The sequence below is a fragment of the Mizuhopecten yessoensis genome, unplaced genomic scaffold (genome assembly GCF_002113885.1).
Source record: "Mizuhopecten yessoensis strain PY_sf001 unplaced genomic scaffold, ASM211388v2 scaffold1311, whole genome shotgun sequence".
In the NCBI taxonomy this organism is placed as follows: domain Eukaryota; kingdom Metazoa; phylum Mollusca; class Bivalvia; order Pectinida; family Pectinidae; genus Mizuhopecten; species Mizuhopecten yessoensis.
Genome location: NW_018403983.1, coordinates 400,390 through 416,562, shown reverse-complemented (window position 1 = coordinate 416,562; position 16,173 = coordinate 400,390). Strand labels below are relative to the sequence as shown.

The 16,173-nt window shown below is 39.2% G+C and overlaps 1 protein-coding gene across 1 annotated transcript in view; it reads right to left on the bottom strand.

Annotated features, from left to right (window-relative positions):
• The window catches only part of LOC110458956 (histidine decarboxylase-like), a 76,524-nt gene that overhangs the window by 38,372 nt on the left and 21,979 nt on the right, over positions 1-16,173 (bottom strand). Inside the window, exon 2 of the mRNA XM_021510955.1 lies at positions 8,795-8,967. Within this exon, the coding sequence (XP_021366630.1) occupies positions 8,795-8,967 (173 nt within the window). The remainder of the gene's footprint in view (positions 1-8,794; positions 8,968-16,173) is intronic.

Sequence of the window (16,173 nt, the reverse complement as noted above, 5' to 3'; positions counted from 1 at the left end):
TACCTGGTTCCAAATACTATCACAAGCAGACACCTAATGCCTTTCTGTGACAACATGTACCAAGCTTGGCATTTTCCCTATGAAGACCCATTTGGTCAAACGTTCAAATGGAATTTTATCTAGCCATGTTGCAAATATTTTTTCTGAAGGTTTGCCTAATCCCAGGCTATTTATTGTTTTGATTGTTATCTCCTGCATGTTCAAGAATGTTTTGGAATGATGTGCCAAATATTGGACACCCTCACCCTGCAGATTCGCAGATCGGATAGGTGGTATCGGCGACATTGATGAAATCAAAGGTGATCCGCTGCCCAATAAGAACTCGTTAATACTCTTAGTTTAGGGTATCATTAACTTAGGTGACAGCTTTCATACGGTATTATCTCGTATGAGAACGTAAAACACGAAACAAAACAAAACAAAATCCGTAACTGAATTTGTTTCTGAATGTTTCATTGAGCTAACAGAGCTTGAACCCGATCTGAACTACATCACACAGTGGAACAGAGCTAGCGTGTCTAATGAAATCATATCTCCTTGTCAAACATTGACGTTATCTGGTAAAGTGCTGGAGTGTTTCTGGTCACTGACTACCGGTGTGTGCTCTGGGTGTACCTAACTTCCGGTGTTATTGTGTGACGTCATCAGACCATTAGTTTTGTTAAAACAAAATCTCGTTATTCAATTATCGTATAACTGGCAATTTTAACGACTCAAATTTACAGATTTTAATCCATAATTATGTGTTCTGTTTTTAATCCATTCGTTTCTAACTGTTTACAGGACTAGTCCGCAATAATCTATGGTTCATAATCTGTTATGAATGGTTTATTAAGAATACGTACACGTTATGAATGATTTTCAATGACGGAAGTTATATTTGTGGAAATAACTAGCCACGTATTTCATAGTTACAACAAGAGAATACCGCAATGTCAACACAAAGAAGCATAATGATAACTCAAAATCGATAAAACTAGGGCAAATATGACCAAAGGAAACCTTTACAAGAAGACCACTGTAACAGGAGAATAGGACCAGGTGTTCCGGAGGGGTAAGAGTCCTCGGTTTAATCTACAACACTCGCCATGTAAAATCTTTATTGGGAGGTCGAATCCAAGTAATGTGATGTCCTTACATCGAGAACTCGGGTAGTGACAACAAAACCGAAAGGTACTCTAATGCTATTTCTAATAGCTCATTAATTTCATCTGAAAACTGCGTGAACTGTTTTCGTTTTAGCTCCTGGAAGAGGTACCAAGTATAAAGAAACCAAGTGAATTGTATTTTTTGAAAATATAGCCTTTTGTATAGTTATTTTTACCTATGTTTAGTACGGTGAATGAAGTTACGAATACATGATGAACGCGATTGTATCACCTGGTGAACGCGATTGTATCACCTGGTGAAAGAAACTCTAATATATCGCCTGATATATAGAGAATAATACATGCCTTTTTTCATATCGCACCCAGTATCAACCCGAAACTCGAGGGTTGATACTGGGTGTGATATGGAAAAAGACATGCTTAATTCTGTTATTAACATACTTACTTATAAAATACGGATATTTCTACAATCATATTATCTGTTTTTCTTTTGAAATATTGAAAAACGAAAAAAAAATCATAAACAGGGGTGTGATACGGTTCGGGCTGATACCGAGAGGACTGATACGGGTTTTGGGGTGTGATACGGTTAGGGCTTATACCGAGAGGACTGATACGGGTTTTGGGGTGTGATACGGTTAGGGTGATACCGAGAGGACTGATACGGGTTTAGGGTGTGATACGGTTAGGGCTGATACCGAGAGGACTGATACGGGTTTGGGGTGTGATACGGTTCGGGCTGATACCGAGAGGACTGATACGGGTTTTGGGGTGTGATACGGTTCGGGCTGATACCGAGAGGACTGATACGGGTTTTGGGGTGTGATACGGTTCGGGCTGATACCGAGAGGACTGATACGGGTTTTGGGGTGTGATACGGTTCGGGCTGATACCGAGATGACTGATACGGGTTTTGGGGTGTGATACGGTTCGGGCTGATACCGAAAGGACTGATACGTATTTTGGGGTATGATACGGTTCGGGCTGATACCGAGAGGACTGATACGGGTTTTGGGGTGTGATACAGTGAGAGCTGATACCGAGAGGACTGATACGGGTTTTGGGGCGTGATACGGTTAGGGCTGATACCGAGATGACTGATCCGGGTTTTGGGGTGTGATACGGTTCGGGCTGATAGCGAGAGGACTGATACGGGTTTTGGGGTGTGATACGGTTAGGGCTGATACCGAGATGACTGATCCGGGTTTTGGGGTGTGATACGGTTCGGGCTGATAGCGAGAGGACTGATACGGGTTTTGGGGTGTGATACAGTTAGGGCTGATACCGAGAGGACTGATACGGGTTTTGGGGTGTGATACGGTTAGGGCTGATACCGAGAGGACTGATACGGGTTTGGGGTGTGATACGGTTCGGGCTGATACCGAGAGGGCTGATACGGGTTTTGGGGTGTGATACGGTTCGGGCGGATACCGAGAGGACTGATACGGGGTTTGGGGTGTGATACAGTTAGAGCTGATACCGAGAGGACTGATACGGGGTTTGGGGGGTGATACGGTTCGGGCTGATACCGAAAGGACTGATACGTATTTTGGGGTGTGATACGGTTCGGGCTGATACCGAAAGGACTGATACGGGTTTTGGGGTGTGATACGGTTCGGGCGGATACCGAGAGGACTGATACGGGGTTTGGGGTGTGATACGGTTCGGGCTGATACCGAGAGGGCTGATACGGGTTTTGGGGTGTGATACGGTTCGGGCTGATAGCGAGAGGACTGATACGGGTTTTGGGGTGTGATACAGTGAGAGCTGATACCGAGAGGACTGATACGGGTTTTGGGGGGTGATACAGTTAGAGCTGATACCGAGAGGACTGATACGGGTTTTGGGGCGTGATACGGTTAGGGCTGATACCGAGATGACTGATCCGGGTTTTGGGGTGTGATACGGTTCGGGCTGATAGCGAGAGGACTGATACGGGTTTTGGGGTGTGATACAGTGAGAGCTGATACCGAGAGGACTGATACGGGTTTTGGGGGGTGATACAGTTAGAGCTGATACCGAGAGGACTGATACGGGTTTTGGGGGGTGATACAGTTAGAGCTGATACCGAGAGGACTGATACGGGGTTTGGGGTGTGATACGGTTCGGGCTGATACCGAAAGGACTGATACGGGTTTTGGGGTGTGATACGGTTAGGGCTGATACCGAGAGGACTGATACGGGTTTGGGGTGTGATACGGTTCGGGCTGATACCGAGAGGGCTGATACGGGTTTTGGGGTGTGATACGGTTCGGGCTGATATCGAGAGGACTGATACGGGTTTTGGGGTGTGATACAGTTAGGGCTGATACCGAGAGGACTGATACGGGTTTGGGGGGTGATACGGTTCGGGCTGATACCGAAAGGACTGATACGTCTTTTGGGGTATGATACGGTTCGGGCTGATACCGAGAGGACTGATACGGGTTTTGGGGCGTGATACGGTTAGGGCTGATACCGAGATGACTGATACGGGTTTTGGGGTGTGATACGGTTCGGGCGGATACCGAGAGGACTGATACGGGGTTTGGGGTGCGATACGGTTCGGCCTGCTACCGAGAGGACTGATACGGGTTTTGGGGTGTGATACGGTTAGGGCTGATACCGAGATGACTGATCCGGGTTTTGGGGTGTGATACGGTTCGGGCTGATATCGAGAGGACTGATACGGGTTTTGGGGTGTGATACGCTTCGGGCTGATACCGAAAGGACTGATACGTATTTTGGGGTGTGATACGGTTCGGGCTGATACCGAAAGGACTGATACGTATTTTGGGGTGTGATACGGTTCGGGCTGATACCGAGAGGGCTGATACGGGTTTTGGGGTGTGATACGGTTCGGGCTGATAGCGAGAGGACTGATACGGGTTTTGGGGTGTGATACGCTTCGGGCTGATACCGAAAGGACTGATACGTATTTTGGGGTGTGATACGGTTCGGGCTGATACCGAAAGGACTGATACGAGTTTTGGGGTATGATACGGTTCGGGCTGATACCGAGAGGACTGATACGGTTTTTGGGGTGTGATACGGTTCGGGCTGATACCGAGAGGGCTGATACGGGTTTTGGGGTGTGATACGGTTCGGGCGGATACCGAGAGGACTGATACGGGGTTTGGGGTGCGATACGGTTCGGCCTGCTACCGAGAGGACTGATACGGGTTTTGGGGTGTGATACAGTTAGGGCTGATACCGAGAGGACTGATACGGGTTTGGGGTGGGATACGGTTCGGGCTGATACCGAGAGGACTGATACGGGTTTTGGGGTGTGATACAGTTAGAGCTGATACCGAGAGGACTGATACGGGTTTTGGGGTGTGATACGGTTAGAGCTGATATGGGATAGAGAAATTAGGTGTCGTATCGCATATGCAAAAAAAAGTATCTATCAGTAAGTATGTAATAAAATGGGTTTCTATAGATCAACTGCTGCAATCATGGAATAATAATGTTGATGAACGATCATGAAATGGTATAATATAAAGTTATGCCACACATTGAAATTATAAGCTAATATAATCCGAGATGGATGTTAAAGGACGCCATCCTTTCTGGTACATACATTAAAACTGTCATTGTAACATGTCACCAAATTACCTTATATATTAAAGAGAACTAAATCAGAAATATGTTACCCAGAAAACTAATGCTATAAAACCACGTGGTATTTATAGCCTAATTATACAGACACGATGGTGTCCCTAAGGAAACGTTTACTACAAATTATAAGACAGTTATTTATGTTCCGTTATGATATAAAAATAGTGATTATTTCTGTAACCATATTGTCTAGATTATAGATGCGCTCTGTATGAGTACTGAGTTTCTACGTCGATGCTTGATAAAACCTGATTTCTAAAACTATTCCATAATTTGAAAAGGTGACAAAATGTTGAGAGAGAACGGGGATAATAATGGAAGTTTATTAAAAATCAATGATGATATTGTCAAAGTAATCTCCAGTTCCGGGCAATTGTGTATAATTACCGAAACTCAATAAAAACATAGAACACTGCTTTGTTGTGACGGGGCGACAGTCGTTAAAAGCCTGGTTAGTTTTACAAAAAACAATTAAGAATAAATAAAATAATAAATGAAACATCATGAGAATATGTTTTTTCACCTAATGTTGAAATGCGCCAAATCGACTGTTAACAAACTGCATATATTCAAAATAAATTATTAATAGGACACAATTAAAACATTGTGTAAATGAATTTATTATTGATGTACATATTAAGATTTTGACTTGTAAACTGACGAAACTTTCGACAGGGGAGCCCTTTGATCAATTTAGATTTGACACACAAGTCCAGGCTTGGCATTTGTTTTCTATCATTTACGACATTTAATGGAAAAATGATAACATGTAATTATTGACAGATATCAATTCCGGATCGTACAAAGTCATGTTAGCTTACACGAACAAATCAAACTTATATTTTACAAAATCTTTAGAAATAACATATTTGGATCCGTAGGGACAATGGCAAAAACTTCCCTTAAGCGGAAGATCCGGAAGGGAAAATGGCGATTATGCTAGGCAGTGTGTCTGATTTTTGCTATTTTGGTGTTGCGTTTTATTCCCCACGAGAAGACATTTATTAACATACAATGATTCTCGTTATTTCGTCTTTTCTCCAAAAATGACGAAACAACGAAAATTAAAAATTATTTAATTTCATCTTTTCGCCGAAAGACGAAACAACAAAACAGCACAATACCGCCACGGTAGTGAGGGGCCCTCTTGGTCGCTTCATACAATGGGATATATCAGGCCTATCAGTCTATATCTAATACACGGGAACGGAAAAGTGATAATCTCGAGTATTATTCTATCTTCCAGCACAGGGTTTTTAACGATGCAGGCTGATAGAGACTATGGACAAGTTGTACGGCCGTCTTCACGATCTCGCAGGAACATTGGTGATTTCTCTTTGTGATATGATGTTCGATGTTTGTTGTATTAAGCTCATAACAATGCCTTGTGGTTTTGTTGTCACTACCCGAGTTATCGGTGAAGATCATGACATAACTTGGATGTGACTTTGATTTATATGTCGGGTGTCATCGAAGAAACAGAAGACGGTTACCCTTCCGAAACTCCTGGTCTTCTTACTCGCCTTGTACTTGTCCAATGGTATCCAGGTCAAGTGTCCCTTGTTGTTCCTAGTTGCCCTAGTTTTATCGATTTTAATTTGTTGACAATTCTGTATGCTCTTTTGTTTATTTTTCCAAATATCAATTCGTTTAGTAAAGACTGACTCAGCAAAAACTTGGTAGCTGTGACTTTTCTAAAAAAAACAGATTCCTTTAAAGGATGGATACCTCACTGTCTTGCAGGATTTCATCTGTATGGCTATTTTGCCTCTATAAGAACACACTTATTTCCAAAAAAAGTTATCGTTATTTTAAACTATACTTTTAAGAACATATAACATAGTTTGCAATGTGTTGAAAATTCCTTTCTGATGTTAGCATACTGTTTGCAAAATATAAATGGGGTGAGAAAAAGGTTAAAACACTTTAAATTCGTCTTCTCCCTTTAAACAGTAATGATGAAATAAACCAATGGCTGCAAAGTAGAAAACACCGATTGCTGTACATCTAAATGATGCAAACAAGATGTAAGTTAGAATGTACAAATCGTACTGATTAGTTTGTATCTTATGTCCCATCACATGTCTTAACAGCGTGTTCATAACATAACAGACGTGATCACATTACTCTAGCATACTAAGCAATACATATATTTAGATTGACACTGTTATGTTTTTTTTTGTTATGGTCACTGAAACCGAGGAACTGTTTTTAATGATACATTAAATTTAGTCACTTAAATAGAACAAAATTTTAAATCAACACACGTGTCAACATCAATGCAACTCTAGCATCAATCTCTGTAATAGCGTGCTAAGCCTATTGATATTTCACTTCCACGGAAAACTATAAAAAAATGACATCACACTGATGACAGTCGGAAATGAGCCCGTGAGGAACTATCGCCAGAAGTTGATCTTTCAGGCATCTCACAATCCTATTTCTCATTACTGTTCAAGGCTATCTGTAGACAAAGACGTTGGCTGAGTCCGTACCAAATATTTTATGACTTTCTATATAGACAAGAATTGGTTCGTTTAGTAATCGGGGTATATGCGTTGTTTGAATATGTTTTGTCACCTTGAGTGGCAGAAAAACACTGAATAATTCCGTATACTCCCTTCTCTGTGCTAAAAGCACTTGTTCGCCCCTTGATATTTATAGATATACGTATATATTTTTAAACATAATAAGAGATAAAGGTTTTAAAATTATATATTAAAAAAAGTGCTGAGACAACTCAGACAAATGCAAAACGGATTGGACATGGGATATTGAATTGCGTTGCTACCATTCGCTCAATATAGATTGTTATACAAATAGGTTGTTTTGTTGCACAATATTGGTTTATTATCAGAAAATGACATCAGTGACAAAAAAAACAACACATTAATTAATAACTAAAGTGTATAAATACGTAATAAAGTTAATATACTCGGGTGTACCAACAATAGATACTATATTGATATATATGTAATTATACCAAGCTTGCCATGCAACAACGCTTTTCATTGGTTAAAAACCTTCCAGCAAACTAAGCACGTGCAACGCTTTTCCTTAAATCTATAAATGTAAATGTAAACAAACGAGCCACGGAACTGGATTCCTTGCTAGCGGACGAACAAAAACACTTCTATAAGTACTCGGTAAGGACATTCCGACAAACTGAACGCGATGCTAAATTGAAATAGTGTTAGGAAATCTGTCAAATGCAGATTTCATGTTTTGACGATCGATGTCGAGATATTGGTGCAATTTGATGGATTTCATGTATTGACGATCGATGTCGAGATATTGGTGAAATTTGATAGATTGAAACAAATATCTAATATAAAGCATGACGTCAGTGATAATTGTTTATCATCTGTCTACGAAATCGCGAATAAAAAGAAAGATCTTTTATCACATATCCAGGTTAAATAGAAAAAATAGGACAACTTCCCACAGGGTCAGAAATGACAACAATACACAGCTTGTTGTGAACTGAAGACATATAGGTATCACATGACAGATGTTCCCGCGCGCCAAAGAACAGCTTATTGACATAACTAGAATATCTAGGTCACCTTGTTTATCATAGGAGTATATACACTCAGGTAAACACGAAAAAGACTTTCATTACATTTTACTTGGTAGAATAGATAGCATCAATACATTTTTGTATGTCATGGTGGAAAATATGACTCGAGATTCGAAAATGTCGGAAAAATAATCAACTCAGGCCGAGAGCGGCCTTCGTTAGTTTTTTTCTCTACAACATTTTATCACACTCAGTTTATATTTCACAAAATAAAACTCGCAAAACGTTGATTATTTCTTTAAAAAATCAGATGTATTTAAATGTTACCGTTTTTAAACAAATTCAGGGCTACGTCATTAATGTATAACTGTATTAAGTATATGATAATGAACAAGATTGCAAATATTTTGTACATACAATACTTTTCCTATGTAACAGAACCGTGACAAGAAACATGCTAATTACTATTGAATGTGTCAGTAAGGTAAATGGTAATGCTAACTTCACAAACCATACAACACTAACATTGGTAAGTATTACAAAACAGCTGTTCTACAATACCCACCCCAGGCATGATCACTCGTTCTATATCGCGGAAAATGTCGTGCCAGGGTTCGCCTTCCGTCGGTGCTGTTTCCGGTACCAAATTGCGCATGTATCCAGGTTGCACATCCGGGAATACTCGCCTCGTTCTGATCGTCTTCAGATAATCTGCTATATAATCCACCATATCTTTTCCTGAAAAAGACGAAGTCATAAAATAAGGTTGATTCGTTGTGTAAAACAACTCCCTCTCTGATAGCATGCTGGTACTTATGGCATTTGCTGTTTAAGTGCAGATGAAGGAATAGTAAAGGGATTTGTTTGTCTTCTCCAAAAAATCAACGTGAGCATGGCGTGGGAATGTAAAATTACATTTATTTACTCTTTATTTTCTTACTTTCGATATACTGAAAATGTCAGTTATGCTATATTTTGTAACCCGATTCAATGCTATACTTGTCAGTGTAACGCTTGTCAGTCCGCTTCAAATAACCTATCAGAAACAATCGCATAGATGACTAGGAGTAATGAAGTGACGGTAACTCAATATCCAGTTTAGTGAGAGAGGTGCACACAGGAAAGTGAAACAGAGAACACACCCTGTATGGTAAAATACATAAAATGGAAGTATACTTGTTAAGCGGTATTTATGGTGTTAAAAATAGTAGATTGCATTCAGTGTTAGTTATGAAGCTGAAACCCCTATGTTTGCTATATAAATGGGGGGAGCTCTACCTAATATCAGGTATCAAATAACCAGGACTATTCAAATTTAGTGGAAGTAAATGAATTTTGGAAAAAAATGCAATTTCAAATTTCATCCAATTAAAGTAATAACTGTGTTCTAAAAATAATAATGATAATGTCCAAAAGTATATATTGTTTTCTTTATCTTTTTTCTTTTTTTCTTTCTTTTCCATATTCATACAGAATAACACTTGTGACTGATGACATCATGTGCGCTAAAGAGCCGGTCATGGTCCTTCTTAGACACATTTAAACATTAGAATAATATCTATCTACATGTAACTAACAAAATAGTGTGACCTTTCCATTCTAGTGATGTATCAGCGTAATTGGTTTAGTTCGATCAATATCTGTTGACCCGTGTTTTGACCTCGTCCTATTAGGTCACTGGCCAAATTACACCGGAACTAACTTGGTTAAATGGGAGGTCAGAAATAGAACTACACTCAAATACCCCTTTTATTATACAATTATATAGCATGATCTACACCAATTCAAGGTCGTCGTTTCATGTAAAGATCCGTTTCTATAAAATAATCAGATGAACTGTTATTGTTCGTTTGTTTTTTGTGTTATAATGATTCGAAATATCTATAGCCTAAATAAACAGTTGAAATACGGCTAATTTGTCTGATGCCTTGAATAATATATTTGCTAATCGATAACAAATTTCCTAAAGCAATATAATACAATAATTCGATTTGGTTTATTATTTTGAGCTGGTTTGTCTGGATCTAGTTGTGCCAACCCTCATTACCAACACATTAAGTATAATTTTCCCTATTTTCAAACTCACAATTTTCCTGGCTATGATCACACTTGATCACATTACTTAATGAATTCAGTTCTCACATAATCAATTTAAATTCTGAATTAGACCACACCAAACTTAACGTAAGGTCGAGATAGTGAAGCTCGTTATAACCTAGGTCTGACTAGTAATTTATTATTTCAATATCTTCTTCTGATCTTGACAAACGGTTTCCTTTTTCGTTTCTCTTTGTTGGTTCACAGAAATTGTATAATAAATCCGAACAGGAAATGTACGAGATAAACTAACAATTAAGAAGATAACAAAAGTTGATTAAAGTTCAGAATGAAAATAGGACCCTCCAATGGACTATGATCGTCAGATAGACCCGGTATCGATCGGCTAATGTTACCGTCGCTCCCGGGGGGTTCCGATAATGACTGCCCAGTCATCATATCTAACGAATACGAACGGATCCGGTAGATAGACTTCAATAATAGATTTATTGGCTATATACTGCCAAATGTGAGCAAACCTATTCAATATTTATTACACGAGAATATCACACGAGATGTGGACACTTGCTTTTTACCTTAGATAGGTCGCGAGAGTTACCGTGACCTTTAAACATCTCGACGCAATAATCCCCGATTTCTCCATATAGCACAGCTAAAATGAACGCGTTCGCTTCGGAATTATCTACATGTATAGTCACTTTTGATCTTTCACAAATTGCTCACCATTCAGGGGGGCCTGGGTCAGAAAAACAAAGTTTCCTCATGTCTAAAACCCCACTCGGAGAACGTAGGTGATTTCCTTCTGATGTTTTTTTCAGAGGTTTTAGCGTGACATTGTCTTTCTGTCGTGAATTAAGCTAACTCCTGTTGTGTAGACACATGTATACTGGTCAGGTAGCTCTAATTTATCACTAACGTAATTCCGGAATACTGGTACGGAATCCGGCTTTGTTTTTAATACCGGATCTCCTGTCCGGAGACCGGCTTCTTTTGTCAATTTTATTAGTGTAGTAACGGTGTGGTGAATGTGTTTGCCCCTATCTAATATGAAGATGCAATGGCGAGTTTTACTCTGGAAGACAATATTATGCACAATATTACACTACAAGATTATACTTAGAAGTATAAATGTACGTATAGCTGTGTTCTGTACCGTTTTCGCCTAAGTTTCTCTACGTCGATACTATAAAGTGCCAGGACAACAACCTACCTCAGCATCTTGAAATGCAAACTTCAAATTTGTTATTTAAATTACTTACTTTATTAAACAATTTGAATTTATAATTATAAACACTTTTTTTATAGGACAATCCTGCAATATAACTTTTTCTGAATATTTGCCACTGTATTAAATTTCCAGTATGTAACCCTACCAAATTCAGATGACATTCAAATTATCAGCTATGAATGCCATGGCACATGAAGTTACCATTATTATGACGTTAACTTGTAACGTTAGAGACCACTGGTCCTCCATTACAAGTAATTGTTTTATTCATCACAATAACTACGCTTATTTGAGTTATTTTTTGCCTTTGTTTTGATAAATTCATTTGATATTTTATATCATTAAAATATTTCAAAATGTCTTCATGGCGTTTTTATTTCCAGTTGGCATTGACATTGACTATAAAATGCCAACTGGGAGCAAGCCAGTGTTTAAACGTTCTGTTGTGTGAAGTATTGCTAGGCTGACAATACTTTGTCGAGAAGAACACCGGATTTGATATGGAGATGAGGTGAATTAATTGATTAAACTGTGACCGCCGTCAACACTTCTAATTCCAATAACTTCACTAAATACACGATGTGATTAACGCGTGACGGCTGTGCTATCAATTGTAGCTAGCCAGAGACACAAAACCATGGCCGATAGACGAATTTATTCCGGAAAAGCCCGGAAATTCTCGAAAACAAACGAACTTAAAAGAACCGACTAATTCTCAAAACACAATCAGATTTAAAAGTGCCGACTAAGACATACTACAGAAACATGTCAATCTTCAATCCTTTATACAAACGTGATATAGTGTCATTCATTGTTTTGCCACTTTTTTAAGGTCTTCTTATCCTTTCTTCGTCAACATTTTATCATTTTGTCGTACATAATTTGGAAATATAACGCAGTTTTCCTCATACAGTAATGATTAAAACTTATTTTATAGAAATAGCAAGCAGTTAAACTAGTTAATCACCTAAGTGAAGAGACTATCGATATATATCGGGTGGTCGGGTGGCGCAATGGATAACGCACTCGCCTTTCGCCAAGGCGGCCGGGGTTCAATTCTCCAATCAGACATGAGGTATGGGGTCACCTGCCCGATCAAGTGAGTTTTCTCCGGGTGACCCCCGGGTCCTTCCCACATTAAGACCCAACCCTCTCACATTTATATTCACCCCCTGTGTTGAGAAACAACTTTAAATGTTCCCCGATTTAGTGATTTCATTGTACCTGAACCTGCGTTTAGATTACACCTGCATTAAGAAATCACTTTAATTGTTCCATCATGTAGTTATTTCATTAAACCTGCATTAAAAGATTACCTGTGTTAAGAGACCCCTTTTTAACTTCCCGATGGTGCTATTTGAATACAGGTTGGACTATGTGACGTATAAATGGAGACTATATTCAGAACAGCAATTCATAGACATACACGCAGGTCGTCATGGCGCAGGTGCAATGAGGCAACAGTCTAACGTGGAGGTCCGAACGTGAAGCAGACAAACTCGAGCTAGAGCACTTGTAAGACACTGTCGTCTTGCCAGTAGCTACAGTGAGGTATCTTGTCTGTCACACAAGGTAGTGACAGATGGTAAAAGCTGCGTCCAAATACCAGAGTCCCCTCCGTGATTGTGTAAAGTATCGTTAGCTTACAGACATGTCAATGTGAAACACTTAAATCGTTATACACTTGTTGTAACTGAAGTTAGATAGGAATGTACCAACAATGGTGAAGTTTGAACATTATTTAAAAAGATAATTTAAATCTGAAGATAATCTACATAGTCAAAGTTTAATCATTTCACCACTGTAGATCACAATGGACACATTAATATCAATGCATGACAGAGTATACTACAGTTACTTAGGGGTGAAAGGGCTAAATCCTGGTTACCGAGTTGGTTAAGCCTGCAATGTTGCATACATGATGTTTAAATTTGTGTATCGAGTTTGTCAAGCTGGCAGGGTTGTGGACGTTGTGTCGGTATACCGTAGCGCGGAGCCGTAGGGTGTACGTGTCTCAAGCTGTTATAAATTGGCGGCACGACAGCTAAAGCATCGGGCACAGACATTAGTATCGGACAACCATTAATTAAGACAAGCAAGAGGCATACTACAATGTTGTTTATAGATTAAAGTTGCGGTTACACTGCTCAGTGGGGAACGACGAACGGCAGTATACTCACATTTGTACACAGCTTTGTGCAAGTAAAAATAGATAATCCAGTCCACACATAGACTGACCTTTGTCCAGTCTATGAACGTTAAAGTTAAGGAGTGAACGTTTAGTTTATTTAGTTGAAATGGCAATAACATTCTATTTAGAGCCATATCTTAACGGGATAAGGCTGGTACAACATTACTACTGCTTCTAACGTCACGAGTGATACCTTCCTCAGAAAAAAAAGTGCGCATGTTAAAATTATGGACGATATTACTATTGTAAAATAGAAAAGTACATATACCACGACTAAATTGTTTCAAACATACTGTTTAAGCGAAATGCATTTTTTTAATTTATGACATATTCTGTCAGATTGATGTAGACTATGGGGCATATATACTACTTTGCCAAAATGCAAACTTATTTGTATTGGACTTTATGACATATTCTATCAGATTGATGACGATTATGACAAATTGTATTGTCGCAATCACGATATCATAGGAAAGTATGCTAATTATTTATGTGATATACCGGTTAGTGTTTTTGAATATGCTAATTATTTATGTGATATACCGGTTAGTGTTTTTGAAAATGCTCATGGGCGTGTCGTGTGGTTTTGTTGTCACTAACCAAACCCTTTAGATGTACATGGACGGTGTCGTCGCAGCATCTGCATGAATCAGAAGACGCTTACCCTTCCGGAACACCTGGTGTTATTGTCCTTCTACTTTTATAAAGGTATCCACATAAATTTTTTCCTTTGTTCATGAGTTGCCATAATTTAATCGATTTTGAGTTCAAGTTACTGTTAAGCTCACGCTTCGGTATGCCTTTTATGGTCATTTCAGGAGGTGCCAGGTTTTCGTGGTGGGGGAAAGCCACCGACCTACGGCCAGAACCTGGCGACTGCTCCGCGTAGGTATCGAACCCCCGACGTAGTAGTGGAAGGCTACTGGTACACCAGAATGTCAGACGCCTTAACCACTCGTGTCACCGCGACCAAGTGGTGGATGACTAGTGATCGTAGCCGATCAGACACCTTAACCACTCGGCCCTACGATCAAGGGGTGGAGGAATTGTGGTAGTAGAATGTCAGACGCCTTAACCTCTCGGCCACCGCATCCCCTGTTTGTGTTAAGCAGGGCCATCACACCAAGCATTATCTACAATTGTCAACACCAATCGATCCCTTCTTATATTTTTGTCAAATTCTACTTTAAGACTTTTATATCAACTTGGTGGCAGGTAACAACACTCAATGAACATACAATATGATATCCCATTAATCATCAGTTGAAGACGAAGAGAACCAGGTTCAGTCGAGGTTAAACTCATTGTTGAATAAGCTCTTAGATAACCCTCACAGTATGTGTAAACCCTTCAGAAATCCTGGCACATAGTGTAAACACTATCTATCACCAATCTATTTAGATGTGTTTATTCCACCTACTTTGTTTGGGAGTTTATCAATACCTTTTAGCACGGACTGTCTATGGACATTGTTTTGTACCTACTACAACGACGTTATTGACCAATATATACAGGTAAATGTATACCTGACACTATTAGTAAAATCACTAATGCTTCCTTGCGCCCAGTTGTCATATACTTCATGCCACTCCTCTTTGAAATATGACAGCTCTTAAAAATTTAATGATTTAATCAATCATGTTTCCTTGAGTTCGTTTCTGATATATTTCATTCTCATCTAATATAAAGTAAATGCCAGCTCTTGAAATTTAATGATTTAATCAATCATGTTTCCTCGGGTTCGTTTCTGATATATTTCATTCCCATCTACTTTAAAATAGATGCCAGCTCTTGAAATGTACTAAATACACTGATAAAGTTTCCTATGTGCTATTATATATACCGTATCATAAAATCATCTTAACACGTCGTCATTTAAATAACGTGACAATGCGACAAAACAAAACCCCTCAGCGTCCACCTGAACTAGAGCTTGAGCTTCTTCGTCATTGTGTTGTAAGTGTATGGGAGTGAGGACAATAAGGGGTGTCATTCTACCGTGCAAACAAAATCTGAAAATCTAAAAATCTAAAAATCTAAAATGGTGACCACTGATGCATCATAAGTAAAGCAAACAGTTATATAGGGACTTAGCTGTAGTACATTACCGTTATATAGGGACTTAGCTGTAGTACCTTTCCGTTATATAGGGACCTAGCTGTAGTGCATTACCGTTATATAGGAACCTAGCTGTAGTACATTACAGTTATATAGGGACTTAGCTGTAGTACATTGCCGTTAGATAGGGACTTAGCTGTAGTACATTACCGTTATATAGGGAACTAGCTGTAGTACATTACCGTTATATAGGGACTTAGCTGTAGTACATTGCCGTTATATAGGGACTTAGCTGTAGTACCTTACCGTTATATAGGGACCTAGCTGTAGTACATTACCGTTATATAGGGAACTAGCTGTAGTACATTACCGTTATATAGGGAACTAGCTGTAGTACATTACCGTTCTA